Source organism: Rhinolophus hipposideros (genome assembly GCF_964194185.1).
Source record: "Rhinolophus hipposideros genome assembly, chromosome: 2".
NCBI lineage: Eukaryota > Metazoa > Chordata > Mammalia > Chiroptera > Rhinolophidae > Rhinolophus > Rhinolophus hipposideros.
In genome coordinates, this window is record NC_138048.1 from 2,086,685 (window position 1) to 2,111,667 (window position 24,983).

At 39.6% G+C, this 24,983-nt stretch overlaps 2 protein-coding genes across 7 annotated transcripts in view; one reads left to right on the forward strand and one right to left on the reverse strand.

Moving 5' to 3' along the window:
* The window catches only part of PLS1 (plastin 1), a 101,192-nt gene that overhangs the window by 23,103 nt on the left and 53,106 nt on the right, over window positions 1-24,983 (forward strand). The window lies entirely within an intron of this gene.
* On the reverse strand, window positions 11,399-11,881 carry LOC308507229 (large ribosomal subunit protein eL21-like; the record flags this gene model as incomplete). The annotated part of the gene is made up of 1 exon (XM_081071930.1): window positions 11,399-11,881. The coding sequence occupies one exon, from the start codon at window positions 11,879-11,881 to the stop codon at window positions 11,399-11,401; it is 483 nt and encodes a 160-aa protein (XP_080928056.1).

Sequence of the window (24,983 nt, forward strand, 5' to 3'; positions counted from 1 at the left end):
TGCTTTCTCCATTCCAATATTCCGGTTCAGGCCTTTATGCACCCTCTTTATATGTTTCGGTTGCCACAATTGTCCCTGTCGATTGTGGTCGAATAGCCTCCTTTAGTATTTCTTGTAGTGCAGGTCATGTATTAAAAAATTCCCTCAGCTTCTGTATGTCTGGAAAGGTCTTTATTCTTCCTTCATATCTATTGTATATCTTTGCTGGATATATTATTCTTGGCTCATGATTTCTCTCTTTCAATAGTTTGAATATTTGGTTCCACTCCCTCCTGGCTTGTAGAGTTTCTGCTGAAAAATCTGATGATAATCTAATGGGCTTTCCTTTGTAGGTTACCATCTTCTTTTTCCTGGCTGTCTTGAGGATTCTTTCTTTGGTGCTAATTTTAGAGAGCTTCAATACAATGTGCCTTGGAGAAGGCCTGTTAGGATTGAGGTAATTAGGTGTTCAATTTGCTTCTTGGATTTGAGGATCCAGTTCTGTCCACATATTTGGGAAGTTCTCATTAACAATTTGTTTGAATATATTCTCTGTTCCCTTCTCTCTTTCTTCTCCTTCTGGTATGCCCATTATTCTTATATTGCTCTTTCTAATAGAGTCAGAAAGTTCTTATAGAGTTCTTTCATTTCTTTTAAGTCTCAAGTCTCTTTCTTTTTCCATCTGTGTATTTTCCAGGTTTTTATCTTCGATATCACTGATTCTTTCCTCCATCTGGGTAACTCTACTACCTATGCTGGTTATTTCAGTCTTAATTTCTTCTATTGAGTTGTTAATCTCCAGAAATTCCATTTGGTTCTTTTTTAAAATTTCAACCTCTTTCGTAAAATGCTCATGTTGTTCTTTGATTGTGTTTTTGAGTTCATTAAATTGCCTTTCTGTGTTTTCTTGCATCTCTTTGAGGTTTTTCAGAACTGCAATCTTGAATTCTCTATCATTTAAATCACATATTTCCACATCTTTAAGTTCCTTTTCTGGAGACTTTTCACTTTCTTTCTGAGCTTTCTTGTTGCCTTGGTTATTCATGGCAATTACTGATTTATTATTTCTCTTTGTAGACATCTACAGGAGTGGCTTGTGCAACAGGTTGATAGGAAGAGGTCTTTCTTTTGTTTTCCAGTACTTGTTGGTAGAATGTTTTATTTTCTCTCCGACTTCAGCCTTTTTTTTCCTCTCTCACATATTAGTGAACAGCAAATATTCTGTTCTTTTGATCTGACACTGCTACTTTATCGCTTCTAGCACCGGGCAGGTGGGGGCGGGGCGAGCTCTGGGAGGGTAGAGAGCGGGCGGCTAGTCTCAGTGCCTAAGGCTTCTGTTCTCTGTTCGGCAGTGAGGGCTTAAACCACTGTTTTCAGTCTTCTTCCCTAAGTCTTTTCTCCGAGGTTTCTGCTGTGAGCGTTGGATTCAGCCGTGTTATATGCTACCCCCTCAGCCCTGTGGGCCTTAAGCGGAGCCCTAGCAGTCCGAGTTCTTCCCTCTCCCGCAGCTGCGGTAGTTCCGGGATGCAGCGAGCTCGGAGCACTGAGCTAGGTCTGCGTCCTGCACCCGCCCGTCTCCGTCCCCGCACTTCTCCCTTCCCTCCTCCGCCGCTCGCGCTATTCTCCCACCTGTAGGTGAATTCAGTAGTGGGCCTCTTTGTCTTGCCTGTCTGCTGTGCAGGGAGTCCTTTGTGGAGTTATTGTTGTTCGATTAGTTGTAAATTCTAGGGCAGATTTACAGAGGCTCATCTCACGCCGCCATTTTGATGACGTTTTTTACTACTTAAATTATTTAAGTTCAGTGTTGAAACATAATTAACTTCACCCAGCTCTATATTCAATAAATAACTCTTCCATCAGTTATTGATGAATGTGATTTCTGCAAATTATGTATTTTGCATAATATACAATATATAAATTTGTATGGTATCATCACCACTTTCATTTTTTTGGCTATGATAACCATTGAATGACTAGCTCAAGGTGATGAATTAACAAGAAGCAGATTCCAAGAATTCTGCAGATTTCCTAGAATTCTTATTCGAGTCAGGGCTCCTAAAGATATATTTATTACATCTTCTTAGGTATTGGAACATGTACATTAAAGCAGTTAAACTGGCTTTTTTTAATTGCAATGTAGGAAAATAGAAATGGTGAATAAAGATTAGCAAAATTGTTCCTGAGAAGGAAATACGTAATTGAGAAAGGAAATATTTAGGAAGTAAGTGTTCCAATAGTTTTTATTATTTAATTTTATCTTGTCTATGAGCAAAGATAATTAATTCAGACTAGCTTGGGATAAACTGTGTGCTGAGATTTTCCTTTTCTGAACTACCTGAATTCACACTGAGAATCCTGTCAGGGCTGGATTTGCAGAAGAATGATGCATCATGTCCAGCTCAAAAATCACAATATAGATACTTTGTACATAGAGTTTACAGAGTATTCTGTTGCACGTAACACATCTTGCTAAAGTAGTTTGTAACCTGTAAATCATATTGCAAAGTAATTGTTAGTCATTTCAGTGGGCTGTTTCACTATACACAGAGCCTTCGCCCTAGTTTCATTGTTCCTTCAGTTGACTCAGTACAAAAGGTTAAATCTCAAGTAAAAACAACCTGTGAAAGATTCCTAGTGGACTATTAAAATTTCCCCTAATTTACTTTTGGATCTGTTTTTTATATTGAACCCAGAGAAAAAGGACTACAGAATCCATTCTTGTCCTAGGAAGTCTCTGAGAAGAAAGGGAAGATGTAATACATTTTATTTTCCCATTTCAGGGCTGGTCTTGGAAAGAGAGAAGTGAGAAACAGAAGGAAGGATTTTGAAAATCATATATTTACCTTGAGACTGACTCACTAATCTAATCTTATGGGCAAAGACCGGAAACTCAAGAGGTACTCTGGAGCCAGTCTCTGGTTGTGACTCTGCAGTCATTTGATGGTGGACTGGCAGTAGTTTCAGCCAGTTCACTGTACATGCCAATAACATGATTTGAGACAAGAAAAGAACTTTGTATGATATTATTGCACAGTGGTCATTTCCTAATTAATAATTCTCAAAGTTTTTCTATAATCTTATTGCCAAAAGAAAAGTGCTCATGGGTGATACAGTTTTTCCAAAACAATAAAGTTTTATTTGCTTTATCTTCCCCTCCTTTTTCCCGCCTCCCCCCGCCCACTCCAGTTCAAGCCATTGTTTCTCAGTCTAGTTGTGTAGGACACAGCTCCCTGGCCCATGTTGGTATTTCACCGCTCACAGAAGCTCATGGCAGCTCTTGCCAGCTGCCAGCCGCTCTTGTCGGCTGCTGGCCGCTCATGATGGCTGCCGTCCACTCACGCTGGCCACCAGCCGCTCATGGCAGCACACACTGACCTCTGGCTGCTCACCGCAGCCCAGCTCCAGGGAGAGCCGTTGTTCACAATCTTAGCTGTAGAGGGCGCAGCTCACTGGCCCATGTGGGAATCGAACCCGCGACCTCGGTGTTAGGAGCACAGCTCTCCAACCACCTGAGCCACCGTGCTGTAATTTAAAAAATTAAGTGTACCATAAAATTCTACATTTGGTAACTTTGGATTATGGAATTTTCATCCTGTAACAACACAAGATACGGCTTTTTTTCCCCCCTCATGAATCCTAATCTTTGAAGGAATGAGAGATGTTGAAAAGAAGATTATGTTTTCCTTTTGAGCGCCTTTACCCTGTCTCACCTCACCCTCCAGGAGTCTAGGCCACTTTGGGATAGACATTTGCCCATTCGTTCATGAGTCCTACAATTATGGCTTCATAACTGATAATGGAAGCAACCACCAGCTGAGGAGAAGAAAAATACATGTTTCTTTCTTTGTACCACACAGTACTGTAATTTGAGTTCGGGGGTGTGGCAGGAAGTAGACTTGTGCTTAGCTACTATTTGTTCATGTTTGCTCTCTGAAGCAAAGGCGTTGGGAGGAGGCGGTTAGGGCTCCAGAGGATTGTGGCAAACTGGTTATCCAAAGGGTGTGATTGTCACTGGCCTCGCCTGATGTTACCATGTGGAAATGTATTGCCAGACCTTCTGATTCTAAAAGTGAAAATAGAAATCTGAATTTTATGTTTATCTCCTAATTTTTATGTTAGCTCCAAAATTTAAGAAAACACTGAGCCACAGAGTTCATGTGTTCGGGCAGGCTTTGGGCCCTGGGTGCCGTTTTGTCCCTTTGGCAGTCTGGAGAGGCTCTTAGTGTGGTAAAGAAGTTACGAGAGCCCTGAAATGGGGGTTCCAGGCGTGTGGAGGCTATAGAATGCAAAAGCAGGTGTGGGTTTCACCCTTTTCACTTTTTTTCGGTTTGGCTGATGAGATTGTGTTTTAATTATACTGCTCTTTTTAAGGAAAACCTTTTGCTCTGCAGATTAACCTCCCGGAGTTGGGGCTGGGATGTTGAATGCTGTTGTGGGCTCCAGGAGCTGAATGGGCAGAGCAGAGGGAGGGCAAGCCTGGCGACGCTGCAGGGTTTGAAGCCCGGTGTCACCTGAGATCCATCAGAAGCGTCATTATAGGATGTGGGTAGGTGGGCAGACCATGGCACAGAAGCAGAGCTGCCAGACCCAAGGATGGAAGGTGGGAGTGGAAGGGATGGTCAGGAGGTGCCCGAGGCCCTGAAGAACTGCCTGAGGGCTTGACATGGCTCTGGGAGGTGGGGTGGGTGGGGCTGCTGAGCCTGCTAACCTGGTCCGAGGGTTGTTGATGATTGGCCCACATAGGTTACCTAGGCTGCACTTCCCGGAGGCCCTATGTGCTCTTCTCGCCACTGCACGTTCGGGAGCAGGGACATTAGTTCGTCTGCTGATCACATGCAGCTTCAGCATTGTGGCTTAGATAAGACAGGGTCATATCTAAGGTGCCTCCAGAACAATCCTACCTTTGGAATCCCAGTCAGATGCCCTGTAATTCCCATAATCACGCTGATAATTTGTTTTCTTCTCTATATCCTCTGACCTGGTTAAGAAACAGAGGCCTCTCGATAGAGTTCACAATACCAGCTTTATTCCTGGGGGAGCTGAACCAACCTGGAATGCAGCCTGGGCCTCTGTGGTCAAATAGTCTTCCTCATACCTTTCCTCCTGGAATTTTAACTTCTTCCCACCCCATCCCAGGTAGACCTGCTGGGCGGGTGCCTCTGGATTGCTCACTATGTGGAGGAAAGGGAGAGCTCTTGTGTTCTGAAGACAAGCTACTGCTGAAGAGGGACAGGGCAAGCCATGTGACAATAATGACCCTGAACGCTTTCGCCCCACTGAGTAAAGCAGTGGTTCTCAACGTGTGCTCTTCAGACTGGCAGTGTCAGCATTGCCTTAAAACTAGTTAGAAATGCAGATTTGTGGTCTTCAACCCAGACAAACTGCAGTGGTATACTCTTGGGAGTGGGGCCCAGGAGCCCATGGTTTAGAAGCCTTCCTGCTGATTCTGTTGCAATGAAAGGTTGAGAGGCAGTGAAGTACAGGAATGAGGTTCAGCGGACCCCAGACACTTACAGTTGCACTGGTGACATGAATCTGTTCCGAGTCTTTGGGGAGAGTGATAAAGGAGCAGAGAAAGGGGCCCGAAGTGCTGCTTCAGAGCAGGCCTCATTGAGACATAAAGATAGGAGAATGGTACCCCCGACAGATAACCATCCCCTCCTAGAGGACTGATTGTACTCTGTGAAGGATCAGCAGGTGCCAACATGAAGATTTTCTTCAGATGCCCCTTTTCTCATCTGTTAATGTTTCCTACCTTTCCTAAAAAGGATAAATGAGAGAAAAAGGAATGATGAAAGAATGAATGCAAGCAGAGAGAAGAACACTAAAGGATATAGAAAACAGCAATGAAATAAGTATTGTATTCCTCCTAACATCATTCTTTATAATTAATTGTTTATTTTATATTTTATTAATTAGAAATGTAGTCTCTGATTTATTTTTCTTGTTGTCATCCAACTATAGGACCCTCGGTCATTAGCAGGGACTCCAAGCATCCGTGCTGAGTGCGTCCTGTTTGTGTCTGTTCATTTCCATGGTTTTGAATGGTACATATTGTTCAGTGACGTGAGTCTTTGTGTCCTTCATTTTCCCCAGTAGTGGGGGTTAGTTAACTTGCTTTGTAATCTTGAGCAGGTTGTTCACTTTCCCCTTCAGCGGTTTTCCAATCAGAATGGAGGCCTGGTGAGTCACTGCAGTCCAGGGGGAGGGCAACATTTGTCCCTGCAGTCCAGCTCCTTGGCATTTCATATCCTAAGGTGGAAAAAGAGACATATTTCCTAAATCTTGTGCCTGGGAAAAAAGCCTTTTTGCTTCAGCCAACCTTTTTAGAGGTGTGGTATAAAATTAGGCCTCCTTGGGTGTATGTAACCTCAGAGAGATAGGGATATTCTAGTTCCCTTCATTTATTTTCCACAACACAACCTCTTGTAAACACACTCAATTCCATGCAGTCCAGAGTGGAAGCTTGTTTCTATTAAATGTTTAATCTTTCCAGATACTGTACAGGAATGAAAAATGCTGAAGAATTCAAACTACCTCTGCTTATAAATATTTTGCTTTGACTTCATCCCAAAATGGAATTATGGTAGTGTTTATAATCATAGCATATGAATAGTTACTGTGTTTCAAGAACTTCTGAATCCGTAATAACAAACATCTGGGTAGGTAGGTCTTGCCATTCCTGTTACACAGATGAGGAAACTGAGGAATAGAGAAGTTAAGTGACTTGCCCAAACACCCCGTTGGTAAGAGGCAGCAGCGGAATCAAACCCAAGTTTGTTTATATCAAATCTATACCCTTAACCATCTAGTCTCTTATATGGGACATCTCCTAGGCTAACTCCTGACAAGAACTGCATTTTGGGCCTTGATCAAAATGGGAGAGGTGTCAGGTGCTTGGTGGGAGAAATGGGGAATGCTTTCAGCATATTCATTGTTCATTAAGGTACAAAATTCAGATATTCTTAATTTTGATCTGATTTGGATTCCTGGGTCCCATCCTAAAACTTCTGAATGAGAATCTTTGGGGACAAGGCCCAGGAATCTGCATTGACAGTAAGCTCCCAGGGCGATCTTATGATGTGATGAGAACCACGGCGCCTGTTTGCCAGGTAGCATTTAGTGTCTGTTTGTCTCCGGGCCCTAGTCTGTTAGGTGGGGCAAGACAGAGGAGCCCCTGCTCGTCATTATCAGCAGAATCTTAAATATTTTAATTTTTATAGTATGTGTGTTTTTTAGGGTGCTGAACTGAATATTTGATTAACTTCCAATATGTGTGTATCTCCTATCAGGAGGAAAATTTATTTACGGAGAGCTGTAAAGCCGATATTGGCCCCTCCACCCAAACCTACTCTCCCTCCCCCTCTGCTTCTCCCAGATGATAGCTGTTCTCACTTGAGGGCAATGCAAGGCCAAATAAGAACTCCCTGTTCTAAATAAACTGTCTGAGCCTATATAAGTTTTCTTTGATCCCATACAAAATGCCACAGATGTAGTGATTTAAACAACACATTTATTGTCTTATAGTTTTTTCAGTCAGAAGTCCCAACACAGGTCTCACTGGGCTCAAACTGTGTTGGCAGGGCTGCTCTTCTCTGGAGGTCTCTGGGGGAGGACCTTTTTAACGGCCCATTTGGGTTGTTGCCAGAATCCGGTTTCTTGGGGTCGTAGGCCTGAGGTCTCCATTTTCCTACTGGAAGTAAACTAAATGTCATTCCCAGCTTCTAGAGGTCACCTGCATTTCTTGGCTCATGGCCTCTTTCCTCTGTCTTCACATCCAGTCAGGGTGGGTCCAGCCCCTTTCACAGCTTGAGTCTCTCCTCCTCGTACTAGTTCATCTCACCCATCAGGGAAAGGTTCTCTGCTCTTTGAGTCATGTGATTAGATTGGGCCTGTCTAGATAACCCAAGATGATCCACCCAGCCAAGGCCCGTACCCTTAACCACATCTGCGAAGTCCTTTTGCCAGGTAAGGTAACATACTGACTGGTCCTGGGGTTTAGGGTGTTGGGCATATTTGGGGGAATTCTTCTGCCTGCCACAGACACCTTGTCTGCCTTTGTTGACAAATAAGACAGCAGTGGTTATCACTGCCAGCGGGGCCCCAGGCATTCATGTTGCTGTGTACGAGAAAATGGGATTGAACTAGACATTCTTCTAAATTGAAATCATCTCAGGGCCAGATTCCAAAACAAGTAGTTTTGGAAAGGCTGTGTCAGGACCCAGTATAGTCCAGCAGAGCTGCACAACACTTACTTCTGTGTGTCTCCAAGGAGGTGGTTCATGCTGTGCCTGCTTCTCTGGTAATTTAGATCCCGAGAAAATGATTATGGTGGGACATAGGCACACTCATTCAGCCAGGGTGTCTGCTCTTCTGTGGCTTTGTGTGTGCCCTTCCAATGGCCTGGCCTGCCCTTTCAAAAAATCTTTTTAAAAAGTCTTTCTGCCCATTTACCTATGATAATACATATTCATGACAAGTTTTGATACCTACTCATCCTAGGATACATTGTCCAAGATGTTAAAAAGTATGGCCTCTACTTATTTTGATTAGTAGCTGAATGATAAAAAAATCCGTGTCAACTGCCAGTTTTTGAGTTCTTCTTTATGATGTCTTCCTCCCTAAATCTGTACAGTGTTAAAGACGCCCCTGCAACATCTTAAACAAAGTAGGCACAAAAATAAACAAAAAAAAACTATTGTCAGCAAACGTGGGAGCCGCCATACTGACAATTTTAACTGTCTACCACTCTTCCTGGCAGAGTGGAAAGTGAAATTGCTTGTGACAAAATGAAGTGGTTAAAATATTAGAGAAGCTGGATTCAGGGCTACAGATTCCCTTGTTCCCTATTGCTTATCTCTGTTCAAGGATGTTGAAGCATTATTTCTAAATGTAAAACATTGTAAACCACCTTACTTACCAGCATGAATACTTAAAGTACTGTATAGTCATAACATGGACTATTATGAAGCACAAAAGGCACGTTTTCAAAAAATGCTTAATGATATGGGAAATTTCTTAACTGTATATTGAAAGATACGAACTTTGTAAACAAAATATGTGTATTCATGCACATGTGCATAAGAAATTCATCACATATTGTAAAAATAATGTTTCTGAATAATGTGCGTAAGATCGATTTAAATTTTATTTTTCAAATGTTTTCATTTTATATATTACTTTTTTAACAATCATAAAATAACCACACAGGATCCATTTTTTTTTTTTTAAGGGATGCATTGGACAGATAATTGATTTTTCCCACAAAGTGAAATTTAAGACATGGCAAATAGATGTTTTAGTTAAGATGCTGGCAGAATTTCATACCAGAGCAGCAGGGTCACAAACATCCTTAAGTGATTCTTCTTGAAATAATAGAATTTTCGATGCAAAAAACATTGATGGTCACTCTATCCAACTTTCTATGTCGGAATTCCAAAGGCAACATCATTTTCACCCCCAAAATGTACTTTGAGTCTGTGCTGCAGCAGGCCCAGTGAAGAGAACCTCGGTGTTCTCGAGCTACTCAGGTGTGGGTCTGGACCACATGGACAGAATATGTTTCCTTATATTGGTACAGAATTGGTCTCTCTCCTGGTATTTCTGCTTAATGGTGCTAGTTTTACCATTCTGTGGCTGTAAAGAGCAACAGTAAGCCTTCTTCAGTGCAGGTGCCTTTTAAAAATTTAAATTCATCTGTGTGTACTTTGAACAGTCATGGAGGCATATTTTAAGTATAATGGACTGTACCCATTTAAATTGGACAGTTAAATATTTTTTGATAGAGTATACACCCACAAGGTCATCACTGCAAGATGCAGTGCAAAATGTTTTCATTATCTCCCAGAGTTTCTTCATGTCCCTTTGAAGTCCATCCCTCCTCCCACCCCGTTCCAGGCAACCATCCGTCACCATACGTTAGTTTGCATTTTCTAGAATTTCGTATAAATGGAATTATACATTGTGTACTTTCCTTTTTAATTTAATTTTATTTTTTAAATTTTTATTGGGGAATATTGGGGAACAGTATGTTTTTCCAGGACCCATCAGCTCCAGGTCAAGTCTCCTTTTGGAGGGCGCAGCTCACTGGCCCATGTGGGAATCGAACTGGCGACCTGAGTGTTAATGAGCACCGCACTCGAACCAACTGAACCAGCCAGCCGCCCCCTGTACTTTCCTTTTTAAACTGGCTTGTGACATACAAACCCTTAACTTTTTCCTTCACTTTTGTGAAGCCGTTTATAACAGCTATTCTTTACTTTTATGGAGCTATCATAACAGGAATTTTAGACTTCCTCTTCAGCAAGTGAACCACTCAGTGAAAATCAACTGTAGATTTCATAAGTGAACCTGTTCTTGCCTCATTTAAAAAGTAGAATTGGACTATAACCCTCCAGGCACTTTCTAGCTTTAACACTGTATAAGTCCACATAATGTTTCCAGTTGCTATGGAAAGTTAAATTTGTACATTTGCTTGAATTTTACAGTCACTGTAAAAAAAAAGTTCAGTAGGGTGTAGTGTTTTGTTTTGTTTTTAAATAAGTTTAACACTATTTCCTGATTCTTTTCAGGAATCTCAGTGTATACTTAATTGCTTGATGATTTTTTCCCCATGGTGCAAACCAAATTGCCATTTCAAAATTAAAATGGCAAAGGAATATTTGTAAAAATAACATAAGACTTCATAGAGCAGTCCCATTCCATAGGAAGAAGACCTGCCTGAATGGAAGTTAAAGATTAAAATGTATATCCTGCTATATTTTAAGCACCACAGTCATAATCCGCCAGAAATGGCGATGACATCTATATTTTGCCTCTTGACTTTTTTTTTTTTTATAGTTCTAAACCACACCCATGATGCAAATTGGCCTTTCTACTTGAGACCAAGTTCTTACAAGATTAAAATCTGTAGTGGTAGGCAGAACACTTCAGTGTAGAGTTGCTTATTTTCTTTGGTCAAACACTGATTTTGGCAGAGGATTATTTGAGAATAGACATAGCAGAGAGCCTGAATTTTAAATCTTCTGAATTGTTTCATTGGACCGTCAAATCTCAGGTGACAAGACCAACAGAAGCAGGTATGCAAAATTTTCCCTATGTTAATAGCAGTAATCTAGCCTCAGATTCTAGACTTGCTTTTTATATGATTGGTAAATTGAGATAAGGCCCCACATGGTTTTTTTGTGTTTATTATTTGTTTGCTTTTTAGTGGATTTCTTGCTTTTGAGATTGGGCTTTGCCTAATCAATGCAAATGGTAACCATAGAGTGAGGGTCACATAGTTCTTAATTCTCTCTTAATTGTTCTGTTTTTTTTTTCTTTAAATATTTCTTTGGGGGAGGGGACGCTTCTATGAGGAATAATTATTATTTCTCGATTAAGAGAAATATTTTTACAGAGGTCTTTTATTTTTTTATACTTATGCCATGAATTCAGAGGGAATGGGTTCCAGCAGCTCAGGCTCCTTTCCATTGGTTCTCACAAAGTGTGCTTCTCTGGGTGGGGCAGGCTGGCGTTTCAGTTGAACCCAGGTACCTTTCTCTTTGGCTTCCTTCTTTTTCTGGTCATTTTCCTTCACCCATTTCAGGAAGCTATCTCGGTTCTTAGAGTGCTTAATATGCTCAATATGAACATTAATTCTCTTGACAAGAATCTTGCCCTTGACTTGTTTGTTTACAACAGTGCCAACCGCATGCTGAGTAATATTGTAGACCTTTCCCGTTTTGCCATGGTAACATTTGTGGGGCAGTCCTTTTTGAACAGTGCCCATTCCCTTGATGTCTAAAATATCACCTTTTTTGTAGATTCGCATGTATGTGGCCAAAGGAACAACTCCATGTTTTCTAAAAGGTCTAGAGAACATATAGCGGCTGCCTCTCCTCTTTCCCTTTGTGTTGGTCATTTTGACGAATTACTGGAAGATGGTGGTCCCAGCCGAAAAGGAGTTAATTGTTCTGTTTTGAAAACTACTTCTTCCTTAAACAGTGTTTGTTAGGTAAGAGAGGACTGTTTTGGTTTATTCAGGGTTGGCTAAAAAAGTTTAAATTTGTAACTTTTAAAAAAAACTTTTATTTATTTTTAAGTGTGGTTTTACAGGACCCATCAGCTCCAAGTCAAGTAGTTGTTTCAATCTAGTTGGGGAGGGCGCAGCTCACAGTGGCCCATGTAGGGATCAAATGGGCAACCCTGTCGTTAAGAGCACCACACTCTAACCAACTGAGCTAACCAGCCACCCTGAAATGTATAATTTTTGATTTGGCTTTAACTTTCCCTTTAGAAATATATACATAAAGTTTTAGGAAAATGCTGAAGTGACTGAATATATTCTTTCTGTGCCATCTCAAATGTACATGTATTATTATTGATTCAAAGCCTGATTGTTTCAGCCTGATGAAACAGCTTTTCTAGTCATGGATAAGCAAAACCCTTTTTTCTAAAGGGATTCCTGAGACACATAAAACAAACGGTAGTAGAGAATATCACCAGAGTTAGAGATGTGGTAAGACTATGCAATGCAAGCATCTGGACTCTGAAGAAAATGCCTAAATTGAAATAAATTCTTTTTTTTGCTCTTCTACATTTTTAAGTCCAGAATGTATTTGGAGACAGTGTTCTTGCTTCAAAGCTTTGTTTCATTGTTTTACTGAATTTGGGAAGAAGCTGACGGCTTTCATAAAGACAGGTTCCTTATAAATAGTGTCCAGATAAGTGTGCTGTCTTTCGCTTGGAGCATTTTTAATGGTTTCTGAAGTTGCTGAGAACCCTATATCTTTCCGCTGTAAGCTATATCTGCCTAACTTCAGCTCTTTTCTTAGTAAAGCAGAAAATGAGCAGTTCTCAGTCCACGTAAGACTGAGACGCTCTTGAATGATGCATGTCGAGGAAACTTGGATACTGATACTGCTGGCAATTTGCACAGGCCTTAGTGCCAAAGAATTAAATGCTATTGAGTTTTCTTAAAAGAAGCCAGCTTTTGGAAAGCTAAGTATGGTCCCCTTTCCAGTGACCTGAGCTCTCAAACCTAAGTAGAAAGTTAAGACTTATTTGCTCAGCTCCGTGAAAAAGGCAACCGTTGAAATTACTTTTGCATGCTTTGCTCTGTGGCTCTTCTTGGATGAATGAACATATGATGGCCAATTAACTCTGGAAGTGAGTGCCATGGACAAATCTCACATAGTTCTTAAAAAAACCCTTTATGACTTTCTCAGGAACCAGAATTCCCTTTCGGGCTGGCATAACTCAGAGTCCGACAAAGTCTGTGCCCTTGTGCCAACCCTCTCATAATGAGCCAGCCAGCCAAATGCTCAATTGTGTTTCTGCGGAGGGGGATAGCATTCCTTTATGATCCCCAGTTTGGATCAGCTTACCACCCAAAGCATGATATTTGATTACCCTTATTATGTTCCTCTGCGTAGCTACAAACGTTACTAATGGCATGGCTTTATCTAGCCATTAGAAAAGTCCGTGTTCAGCTGACTGCAGTCCGTGCTAGCTGTCCGAGACCCCAGTAATGCGAGCCTGTGCAGAATGGTGCGGCCTTCGGTTTAGGTGTGCACTGTAAGGGCATACATCTGGAACTCCTGAATATATTCCACTGAGTGTCTGACTGCCTGTTTTTCCTTCTAAGTGACGATTTTAATCTCTAATGCTCATTGTGTCTGCACTTGAATTGCCTTAAGAATTATAAAAGTTCACTGACCTTTTCTGACCACATCCTTCTATTGGAATTGAGGTTTTAGTGTTCTTTATCTTCCAAATGTTTCCAACCCAGTTCTCAGTTTTGCAGGGTAGAGAAGATGCTGATATTAACCAGTAAAAGTGTGTTGTTGTTAACTAGGATCTCATGGGACAATGTGCACACAGGGCACTTGGTTGTCAATGACTGTGTAAAGCTGTATTTTATATAGTCTGGATAATTTTGAGTTGTTTGTCCAGCTTGTAGTCACATTTGCCCCGTTTTCTAATGTAGCTGGTGTAGACTCATTAGGAGTGGAGGTGTCGGTCCTGCCATTTTTTAATGGCGTATGTTCGGTACCCTGTTTCTTTGTAGGCATCTTTTAAAGTTCCTTGGCCATTTGGTAAAGATAGTTGTGATATCAGATAGATTATATAATCCACGAGTCTACTCACCAGGTATGCATAAACTGCAGGATGCCAGAAATGCTGGAAGTGATCAAAGGAGCGACGGCCCACTGTCTAGCCTCGGCTTTGTGCCCTGTGCTCTCCTCTCCTGGGGTATGCCTTGAGGTGTTTGTGACATAGGCTCATCTGCCAAACGGATGCTAGTGAAAATACATATGTTAAATGTTTGTAAATTTAGTTTCATTTTCATTTCTTCCTAATGGTTCCTGCACTCAGGTGGAAACCACCAGGGTTCCTGGTGACTTTTGTCTTCTGAGGACTGAAAGTGTGGCCTCACCAGGGTGTGCGGCCACACCCTTGTGGCCTGTTTTCTCATTTGTAAATAGAGGGGGTTGGAGTGGATGACTGGAAGGTTTTTATCTGGATTTGGACCACATTTAGTTTTCCATCTGTTTTTTTCACTGGTGCAGGCCCATGCCTATAAACTCATCCTTATAAGTAACTCACTCACTGCTTGGAAGTTGTTTCTATGAGGAATAATTTTCAGAAATATGAGTGACATTGGCATATGCTTTTTAACTCACGATTTTAGAAATACCTGTTACACCCACACCACATCTTTAAAAGTCTCCTTACTCTTCAGGGGTTACCCAGCTTAAAACATTACCCCCTCAGGAAAATCTTGGTCAGACGCATGTTGAAGTATTTGCTTCAGATGTAACTCGTGGTTGTATGTGTGCATGTTTGCCTTTCTTGAGGCTCAGTGTTCCATTGGTCAGTTGACATCAGCACGTCTTGCTGGTTAACCGATTGTTTTATAGGAAATCATTTTTAAATGTTTTCTTCCCAAGGGAACTTTTTGGGAAAACCTGGGCTGGAGTACACAGTCTGCAGCATGTAGAACTCCAGGGGGCCCATGTGAGCTTGGGCATGGGGTGTATGTCCACAGCTCCCTGAATATGACGATTCCGCTCTGGTGCATTTTCCTGTGTGGAGGGCCTGTCGCTTTTTATCAGGAAGGCTAAAAAAAATCAGAAGACCTTTAAGATCAATGCCATAGGGATAATCTAGGCATTTCAAATGTAACTTATTCGTCTAAATTTATGCTTACTTTCTAACCTGATTTGCATCACTTTTGTATGATTTCAACTTTCTACAGCATTTATTATTTATTATGAAAATCAGTAGCATTATTAGTACTACTTAATACTGTGCTCTGAAAATACCATGCTTTATGCTTAATAACTTTTGTAGTCATATCATCTTGCTTATGAGTGATAATTCTTGTTGAATGTAATAAATAAATAAATAGAATTTTACTTCTTAGAAAAAGGGAGAATTGGGGGTTAAATTAGAATTGAGGAAGTTAAAAACCGTGTACAGAATTGTTTTTGTGAACCTCTAGTCATCTGTGTTTCCCTGAAAATAAGACCTACCGGACAATGAGCTCTAATGCGTCTTTTGAAGCAAAAATTAATATAAGATCCCATCCTATATTATATTGTATTGTATTATATAAGACCTGGTTTTTTATATTATATAAGACCCACTCTTATAGTAAAATAAGACTGGGTCTTAAATAAATTTTTGCTCCAAAAGACTGCTCATTAGAGCTGATTGTCCGACTGGGTCTTATTTCTGGGGAAACACAGTAATTTCACTGTCTACATAAAAGGGCTCATATCTTTTCTTTAAATATCACGCGGAAAGATGATTTCTTGGTTTCCTTGACGACCTATTTCATGTCTTCATTGCTCTTGGACATTCAAGAGTCAGTGTGGTTTATCTAAAGGAACATGAGACTCTGGGCACACTCTTAGGCACACTGAAAATAGTACCAGCTTTGCCACATACCAGCGAATGACCTACCTATGTCGATTGACCTTTCTACCTCTGTCTCTTCGTATGTAAAATGGGAATAAAATAATATTAGGAAACAGATAATGTGTAAAACTTTTATTTTCAGTTCTGCTTAATGCACTGAATTGATGTGAGTCAAGTGCAATAACATGTGTGAAAGTGCTTTACAAATTAGAAAGCACTTAAGTGTGGCACTTACTTCTCTTGATAATGGCATGTGTTCCTTACGATATCATGGGTTTTGGGTCACCATGAAGAATCAGTTTGAAACTGTTTTTCTTTCACAAAGTTTAGGTTATTATTTTTAACTAAGAATAAAATCTGTATTGAATTTGCCTTGAGAGACTTATAGTAACTGAATAAACAGACTTAAAGGAAAAATTCATCATATTAAAACATACAAAGAAAAAACATTGGATCAGCCAATTAATGTTATTTTAAGATTCTGAAATTAACTGAAGTAAAATTTTCTAAGATTGCAAAAGTTGGATAGGTTCAGACTAACTCTATGAGCAGAATGATTAAATACCCTTGTGATGGGTCCGGAGTACCTTCCCAGACCTAGCCTGATATGGAGTAGTGGAAACATGGACCCTGACACCATTGTTTGAATTATATCACTCTAGTGCTTACCCTAGCTGAGAGGTTATTAGACAAGTTCCTTAACCTTAGTGAGCTTGAGTTTCTTTTGAGATTTAACTGCTACATTTGGGGGTTGTTTTAAAGATTAGAAATAATTATATAAAGTGCCTGTCACATAGAGTCACTTCATATAGTAAATAGTATCACAGTAAAAAAAAATGTTAATTCCATGTTTGTACATTTCTGTGTCCAGATAGGTCTGCTGTTTAGGCCCATTCGTCATTTAGCCTTTCGTTCCAGATGCTTTCTCTTTCAGCCTAAGAACAAATCCTGACACACATAAGCTTTTCCTCTGTATTCGAAAATTGAAATGTTAACTTAGAGGAGTTGCTATATAATTTGCTTTAAAAATAGGTTTCCTGGTATATTTTCTTAAAACCAGATGAAGAGGATGGTTAAGAAAAATACATTATGGAGAGAAGGACCACTGTATGCAGTTGTAGGATGTGCCCTAATGTGACACGATTTTCTTTAAATTTTGGTCATATTTTAAATCATAAAGTAATGAAACACACGAAAGAATGAGAATAATATATAATGTATATTCATATTTTCTCTGCCCAGATTTAAGAAATATCAGCAATTGTCATTTATTTTATATATCAGCTTTTTATTTTCTATAAGAAATAAAACATTGGAGATATGATTGAAGGGCCCCCATTTTTCCCCCCTTTTTTCTTTGTTTTTTTGGTCTACCCCCCACATGCATTTTAATCCCCTCCCGTTGCCAACAATCCTAAAGTTGCCACATGTTATTCTCATCCAGCTTTCTGTATTTGCCATTAATGTTTCCATTAATAATATAAAGTACTATTTTGTTTTATTTATTTATTTTATTAGTTTTAGGTGTAGAAAACAACATAGTGATTAGATATTTATACACCCCACAAATAACCCCAATAAGTCTATTACCCATCTGACACTGTACATAGTTATTAGAATATTATTGACTGTATTCCCTATGCTGTACTATGTATCCCCGTGACTATTTTTTTTAATTATAGTTGACATTTAATATTAATTTATATTAGTTTCAGGTATACAGTGTAGTGGTTAGACATTTGTGTAATTTATGCAGTGATGCCCCCGGTAAGTCTAGTACCCATCTGACACTATACATAGATTTCATAATATTATTGATTATATTCCTCACATTGTACTTTGCATCCCTATGACTCTTGTGTAACTACCAATTTGGACTTTTTAATTCCTTCACCTTTTTCACCCAGCTTCCCAGCCCCCTCCCATCTGGTGACCATCAGTTTGTTCTCTGTATCTCTGGGTGTGTTTCTGCTTTGTTTGTTCATTTAGTTTGTTCTTTAGATTCCACATATGAGTGAGATCCTATGGTATTTGTCTTTCTCAGTCTGACTCACTTCACTTAGCATCATACCCTCTAGGTCCATCCATGTTGTTGCAAATGGTAAGATTTCATTCTTTTTTATGGCAGAGTAATACTCCATTGTATAAATGGACCAGAGTCTCCTTCTTGGCTATTGTAAATAGTGCTGCAATGAACAGAGAGGTGCATATATTTTTGCGAACTAGTGTTACGGATTTCTTTGGATAAATACCCAGAAGTGGAATTGCTGGGTCATAAGATAGTTCTATTTTTAATTTTTTGAGAAACCTCCATATTGTTTTCCATAGTGGCTGCATTAATTCACAATCCCACCAACAGCGCACAAGGGTTCCTTTTCTCCACATCCTCACCAACACTTGTTTATTGATTTATTGATGAAAGCCATTCTGACAGTTATGAGATGACATCTCATTGTGCTTTTTAAAAAGATTTTTATTAAAAATATAGCTAACATACATACTATATTAGTTTCAGGTGTACACCATAGTTAGTCAACATTTATGTGCCTAAAGAAGTGATCACCATGATAAGTCCAGCAACCATCTGACACCGTACCATGCTATCACAATGTTATTGACTATATTCCCCATGCTGTGCATTACATCCCCAAGACGTATTTGTTTTATGGCTGGAAATTTGGACCACTGATTCTCTTTTACTTCCCCCTCTTTTTAAATTTTTCAATTACAGTTGTCTTGTGTAATTGATGATTGTAATTGATGTGTAATTGCATTTCTTTGATGATTCGTGATGTTGAGCATCTTTTCATATGTCTGGCCATCTGTCTGTCCTCTTTGGACAAATGTCTAGTCAGGTCGTCTGCCCATTTTGTTAACTGAACTTTCTGTTTTTCTGGTGTTGAGTTGTATGAGGTTTTTATAAATTTTGGGTAGTAAACCTTTATCAGATATATCATTGGTGAATATCTTCTCCCATTCGGTAGGCTGCCTTTTTAGTTTTTTGGTTTCCCTTGCTATACAAAAACTTTTTAGTTTGAGGTAGCCCCATTTGTTTATCCTTTCTTTTCTTTTTGTTGCTCAAAGAGATATATTAGTAAAAATATTACTAAGGATAATGTCTGAGAGTTTACTACCTATGTTTTCTTTTAGGAGTTTTATGATTTTGGGTCTTACATTTAAGTCTTTAATCCATTTTGAATTTACTTGTATACTTGTATGTGGAGTAAGAAGGTGGTCCAGTTTCATTTTGTTGCATGTATCTGTCCAGTTTTCCCAACACCATTTCTTGAATAGACTGTCTTTACCCCACTGTGTGGATATTAAATGATCATATAGGTGTGGATTTATTCCTGGGCTCTCTATTCTGTTCATTGATCTCTATGTCTGTTTTTATGCCCGTTTTGATTTGATTATTATAGCCTATAGTATAGTTTGATATCAGGTATCTTGATGCCTCCAGTTTTGTTGTTCTTCCTTGGGGTTGCCGTGGCTATTCGGGGTCTTTTATGTTCCATATAAGTTTTAGGATTATTTGTTTTAGTTCTGTGAAATGTGACTTTGGTATTTTTATAAGTATTGCTTTGAGAATCTATAGATTACTTTTCGTAGTATAGATAGAGTACTCTTTTAAATGTTTTAAAATTTTCACAGATGATATCTGCTATACATTTTCCTCATTTAACATATATTTCCAAAATTTTCTCATGTAAATACAGATATCTACTTCATTTTAACTGTTGTGCAGTATTTCACTAAATGAATATAATTACCTAGTTTTCTGATAATGGACATTCAGGCTGTTTACAATTTTTGATCCTGTAAACAGTATATTTTGGCATATTTGTGTAAGAGTTTCTTTGGGATAAATTCCCAGAAGTGAAATTGTGGGCCATACAATATGCATGCCTTCACCTCTTGCAGACATACCACTTTGGAAACCAATGTGGCAACAAGAGCTTCTGGTTTTTTATATACTCTCCAGTACTTGGCGTTACCATCTATTTCAATTTGGGCAGCCTGATGGGTTTCAGATGCTAGGTCATTGTTCTCATTTACCTTTTCCATTTTGTGTAGCTGTTAAATTAATGTTTAAAACCTATGGCATAACCCCATTTAAAAAATTATACATGTGTCTAAGTATGTATGTATACATGAATATTTGTAAGTTGAAATAGTCCAGAAGGATACCTCCCAAGTTTTGCAGTAGTTTTAGACTTTTATACTGAGCATGAAGTGCTTTCTAATTTACAAACAGAAACATTTAAATGTACAGCTTAAACTTTGGCTTCTGGATAAGATGATGTACCAGGGACTGAATTCACTCCCATGTTTGAAATCACTAATAAAAAAAACAAAAGACAAAATGGAAAAAAATACATGAAATGGTAGTTTTCAAATTGTAGAAAACTGGAAATCAGGCAGCCAAGGACAGTGATCTTTGAAAGTCAGGAAATAAATAAGGTGACCCCTCCAACTGCATCATTTACAGTCTTGAGAGTTTTCAGGCTCCAACGCAGGCAGGTGACTGAGTGGAAAAGGGCTTCGGTGCTGAGACTGTGGCAAGACAAAGGCATCAAGCGTTCACTGTACACACTGCTAGGGAAAAGCACCACAGAGAGGGAATTCCACAGATCTGAGGGTCCCTCTCCAGTATGCAGCAGAGTTCTGATCAGGGCATGTGTGTGAGGAAACTACCTGGAGGCCAGGATAGAACCACCTGAAAGGGTTGAAAAGAATGCTTGGCACTCACAGCAGGCTAGAATAGTACCTGTTCCCATCAGCCAGACTGAAATTTATAGGGTATTGGGTAGAGTACTGAGAACCATCTTGCTTCAGTAGTGGGAAATATTTAGCCCTTAGAGCATCGTTTCTCAGTCTCAGCATTGTAGAAAGTTGACTGGATAATTCTTTGTTGTAAAGAGGTCTTTTGTGTATTGTAGGAGGGTCTGGCCTCAATATACCAGATGCTAGTATACCTCCTCAGTGGTAACAGCCACAAGTGTTTCTAGACATTGCCAAATGTCCTCTGTGGAGCATATAATCATCGCCTGTTAGGAACCACAGCTCTAGAGTAAATTCTGCTCTGGTCCTGCCTAACAAAACTTCAGAGCAAGACCTGAAAGATCAAAGTCTTTCTCAGTAATGTACATCTGAGAACAAAGATCAGGAATAGTTATAGGGTATGTTTTGCAGAAATAGAAAAAATATTTTTAAAAAATGCATATGGAATCTCAAGGGTTACCAAGTAGCCAAAACAATCTTGAAAAAGGACAAAGTTGGAGGCTTCATGTTTCCTTTTTTCAAAACATACTAAAAAGCAACAGTAACCAAGATGGTGTGATACTGGCATATAGACCAAAGGAACAGTATAGAGAACCTACAGATAAACCCTTGTGTATATGGCCAAATGATTTTCGACAGGGGTCCCAAGACTATACAATGGGGAAAAGACAGTCTCTTCAACAAATGGTGTTAGGAAAATTGGATATTTATATGCAAAAGAAGTAAGTTAGACACTTACCTTATACCATACCTTTTCCATAAACAAAAATTAACCCCAAATAGATCACAGACCTAAACGTAAGATCTAAAACTGTAAAACTCTTAGCAGAAAACACAAGGGGAAGCTTCAGGGTATTGCATTTGCCAATGATTTCTTGGATATCCTACCAAAGCAACAAAAGCCAAAGTAAATGAATGGGACTCTATCAAGCTGAAAAATTTCTGGGCATCAAAGAAAACAATGAACAGAATTTGCCTTACATAGGTTGAAAAGGCATCCTACAGAATGGGAGAAAATATTTGCAAATAATAATACAGCTGGTAAGTTAATATCCAGAATATATAAGAAAGTTCAACTCAACAACACAACAAAAACAAATAACCTGATTAAAAAATGGGCAAAGGACTTGAATAGACAGTTCTCTATAGAAGATACACAAATGGCTAACAAGCATATAAAAGATGGTCAACATTACTAATCATAAGAGACATGCAAATTAAAACCACAACAAGAAATCACCTCACGTTCATTAGGATGGCTTATTTCAAAAGAACAGAAAATGACAAGTGTTGGCAAAAGATGTGGGCAGCTTGGAACCTCTGTGCACTGCTGGCGGGAAGGTCAAGTGGTGCAGCCATAATGGAAAACAGTATCATTCCTCAAAAAGTAGAGTTATACCATGTAATCCAGCAATCCCACCTCTTCGTATATATCAAACAGAATTCAAAGCAGGATCTCAAAGAGATATTTGTACATCCATATTCATTGCAGCATTATTCACAGAAGAAGCAACCCAGTAATCACATTAAAGGTTAATGGCCTAAACACCCAAGTTAAAAAGCAGAGATAGTCAGAGGAATACACTTAAATATAAGATACAGATAGGTTAAAAGTAATGGGATTGAAAAAGACATATTATGGTAGTGCTAATCAAAAGAAAGCTGGACTCTGGCTATATTAACATCAGGCAAAGTAGATTGTTAAAGTGAAGACTATTACCAGGTATAAAAAAAAGTTTATTTCAAAATGATAAATGGGTCAATTCATCAAGAGGAAAGAACAGTTCAAATATTTATGTACCTCATAGCAGACCTTCAAAATAAATGAAGCAAAACTTGATGAACTACAGTGAGAAATAGATCCACAATTATAGTTGAAGATTTCAATTAAATAGACGCAGTAGACATAAATTCAGTAAGGATATAGAATACTTACCATACCATTTAACTTGCCTTGTTGATATTTTACAACACCACCCAATAGCAGCAGAATACACTTAAAATACACCGAATGTTTACTAAATTATATCATATGCTGGGACATAAAACAAGACTCAAACTTCAGAGTTTTCAACTCCTGAAAGGACTGTTTTAATTTATATGGGTAAAAAGTGAAAAACTTCAAGTTGAAACCAACGTGTGTTTGGAGGTTAAACTTCAGATCCTGAGACAGAAACATCCTGTGGAGGACTCTTCTGTTCACTTGGACAGAAACTGGACCGGAATGTCTGTATTGCTGTGAATCATTTACATAGAAATTCTTGGCTGGAAATGGGGAAAGCACATTATAAACAGGAAGTAATGCTGTGTTATTCCAGAGCACTTGGAAGTGACTCTCGGCTCCCTGTTCCCTGACAGCCTTTCAGATGTTGGCATTGAGGCATTCATTCAGAATGACGCATTTCGCATTAAAGCTGGTTACAGTCTGGGCAATTATCTCCCCAGTGTATAATATCCTGTGACTAAACAATACTTAGAAAATAGGAACCAGGTACTTTTCCACAGGCAAAAACAAAAAAAGTGTGATGTAAAATAATTCGTATCATTCTCACAAAGCTCATTTAAATCCTTCCATCCCTTCCTTGAGTTTCTGATGAGACAGATCACACCGTGTCCACATATTGCCCTAAGTGTTTTATATTGGAAATTCAGGTTCTAGGGCAGCTTCAAACAGGACATGGTCACAGGGTATGTGACTGGAGATACAGGCATGGAAGGGGTGTATGGAGACCACCACTATGAAGGCAAGCGCCCTGGGCTTGGACCCCAGCACTACCACCTGTTGTGAAGCTTTTGGCCTCAACTGCTTTAAAATGAGTTGTAGTATTACCATCCTCATATTGCTGTGAGGATTAAATGAGACAATATAGAACAATGCTTGGCCTGTGGTGTGCACCCATAAATGTTTACAGAACAGTAATTAAAGGGAGGGTTAGAGGAAGTCTCCCTTTCCTCATTTGGACTGCCATTATGTATGAGTGCTGTGTTTTGGGGGAGATTTTAGGAGTCTTGTTTCAGGTGTTTTTGATTGAGAGAAATGAGTTTTGGTCAGGAGAAGCCTTAGGATAGCATGCTTGCATGTACCTGGGAGGCAGGTTTAACCCTTTGTCTTTGCTTTGTGCAGACTTAGAGACTGTGCACAGGGCAACTGAACCCAGGACAGAGATTCTCTCCAGCTGTAGGTCTGGTCTCTAAGTATCCACGGACTACAGGGATGGGCATGTGGCCTGAGCTCTGCCAACTGGACTAACGTCCTGGGACGTAGACTGCCATGCACGGAAGGTGTTTGGGGCACCTGGAGAGAGTGCTATGAAGTCACATGTTACAGTTTCCACTGTGGAGCTCCTGAGAGCTGCCCGGCAGCTGCCCTTCAGAGCCTACTTGTTCAGGCCTGTCTTGACTCTTTGCGCCAATCCCCAGGGCCCTTCCTGTGTGTTCCTTTTTTGGGGCAGATTTTGCCAGAGTGAGTTTTTGTTGCTTACAATCAAAATATAATGACTGGCACAAATACCAAGTAGGCAGATTAAATGTTTCCATTGTTAGTAGGTAAGAGGACACAGATTAGCCCAAGAGTGTTGGAAGTTATAGGAAACTCCTCCTTAGAAAATGTGGCTTGGAGTGAGAATATCACTTGTTTTTTGTGGCGTATAAAAAGTGAATTATTTACCTAGTTGAATGGAAAAAGGAAGAATCTTTTGGCTGGCTAAAACTGGTCAGCTCCAAATACAAGTTGCAACGTGCAGGAGTCTTTGGAGACAGTGGATATTATTTTTCATATCAGAGATGGAAATTACCAGCAGGTCAAACGAGACTAACAGAAAAATTTAAGGCTTTCAAAGGAATGACACCTTTTGATAGGATCACTCACCATCATTGTCACCAAGAGGTTAAAAGTAGAGTTTGTTTGTTTGTTTTAAAGGAGGGCGCAACTCACAGTGGCCCATGTGGGGATCGAACCAACGACCCTGGTGTTATTGGCACCATGCTCTAACCAACTGAGCTAACCAGCCACCCCAAAAGCAGAGTTTTTAGCCAAGTATTTATATTATGTTGCATCATCTTATTACTGACTTTCTTTTCCTTTGTTTTTCCACTTTGACTTTTTTAAGTTTCTCAAGGGCAATGGCATGTTCTTCCTGTTTATCGTAGCTTTTATTGTGGTTCAGGAGGTAGCATGCTAGTTCATTTTGAGGGCTGATGGTTAGGTATTGGCTGGGGAGAGGGGGGAGGCTAAGTCGAAAGGGGTCCTGAGGTGACTCAAGGCTCCGTGGGAAAGAATTGCCACGGGGAGGGAGCCTCCTGTGTTTGCCACCGCT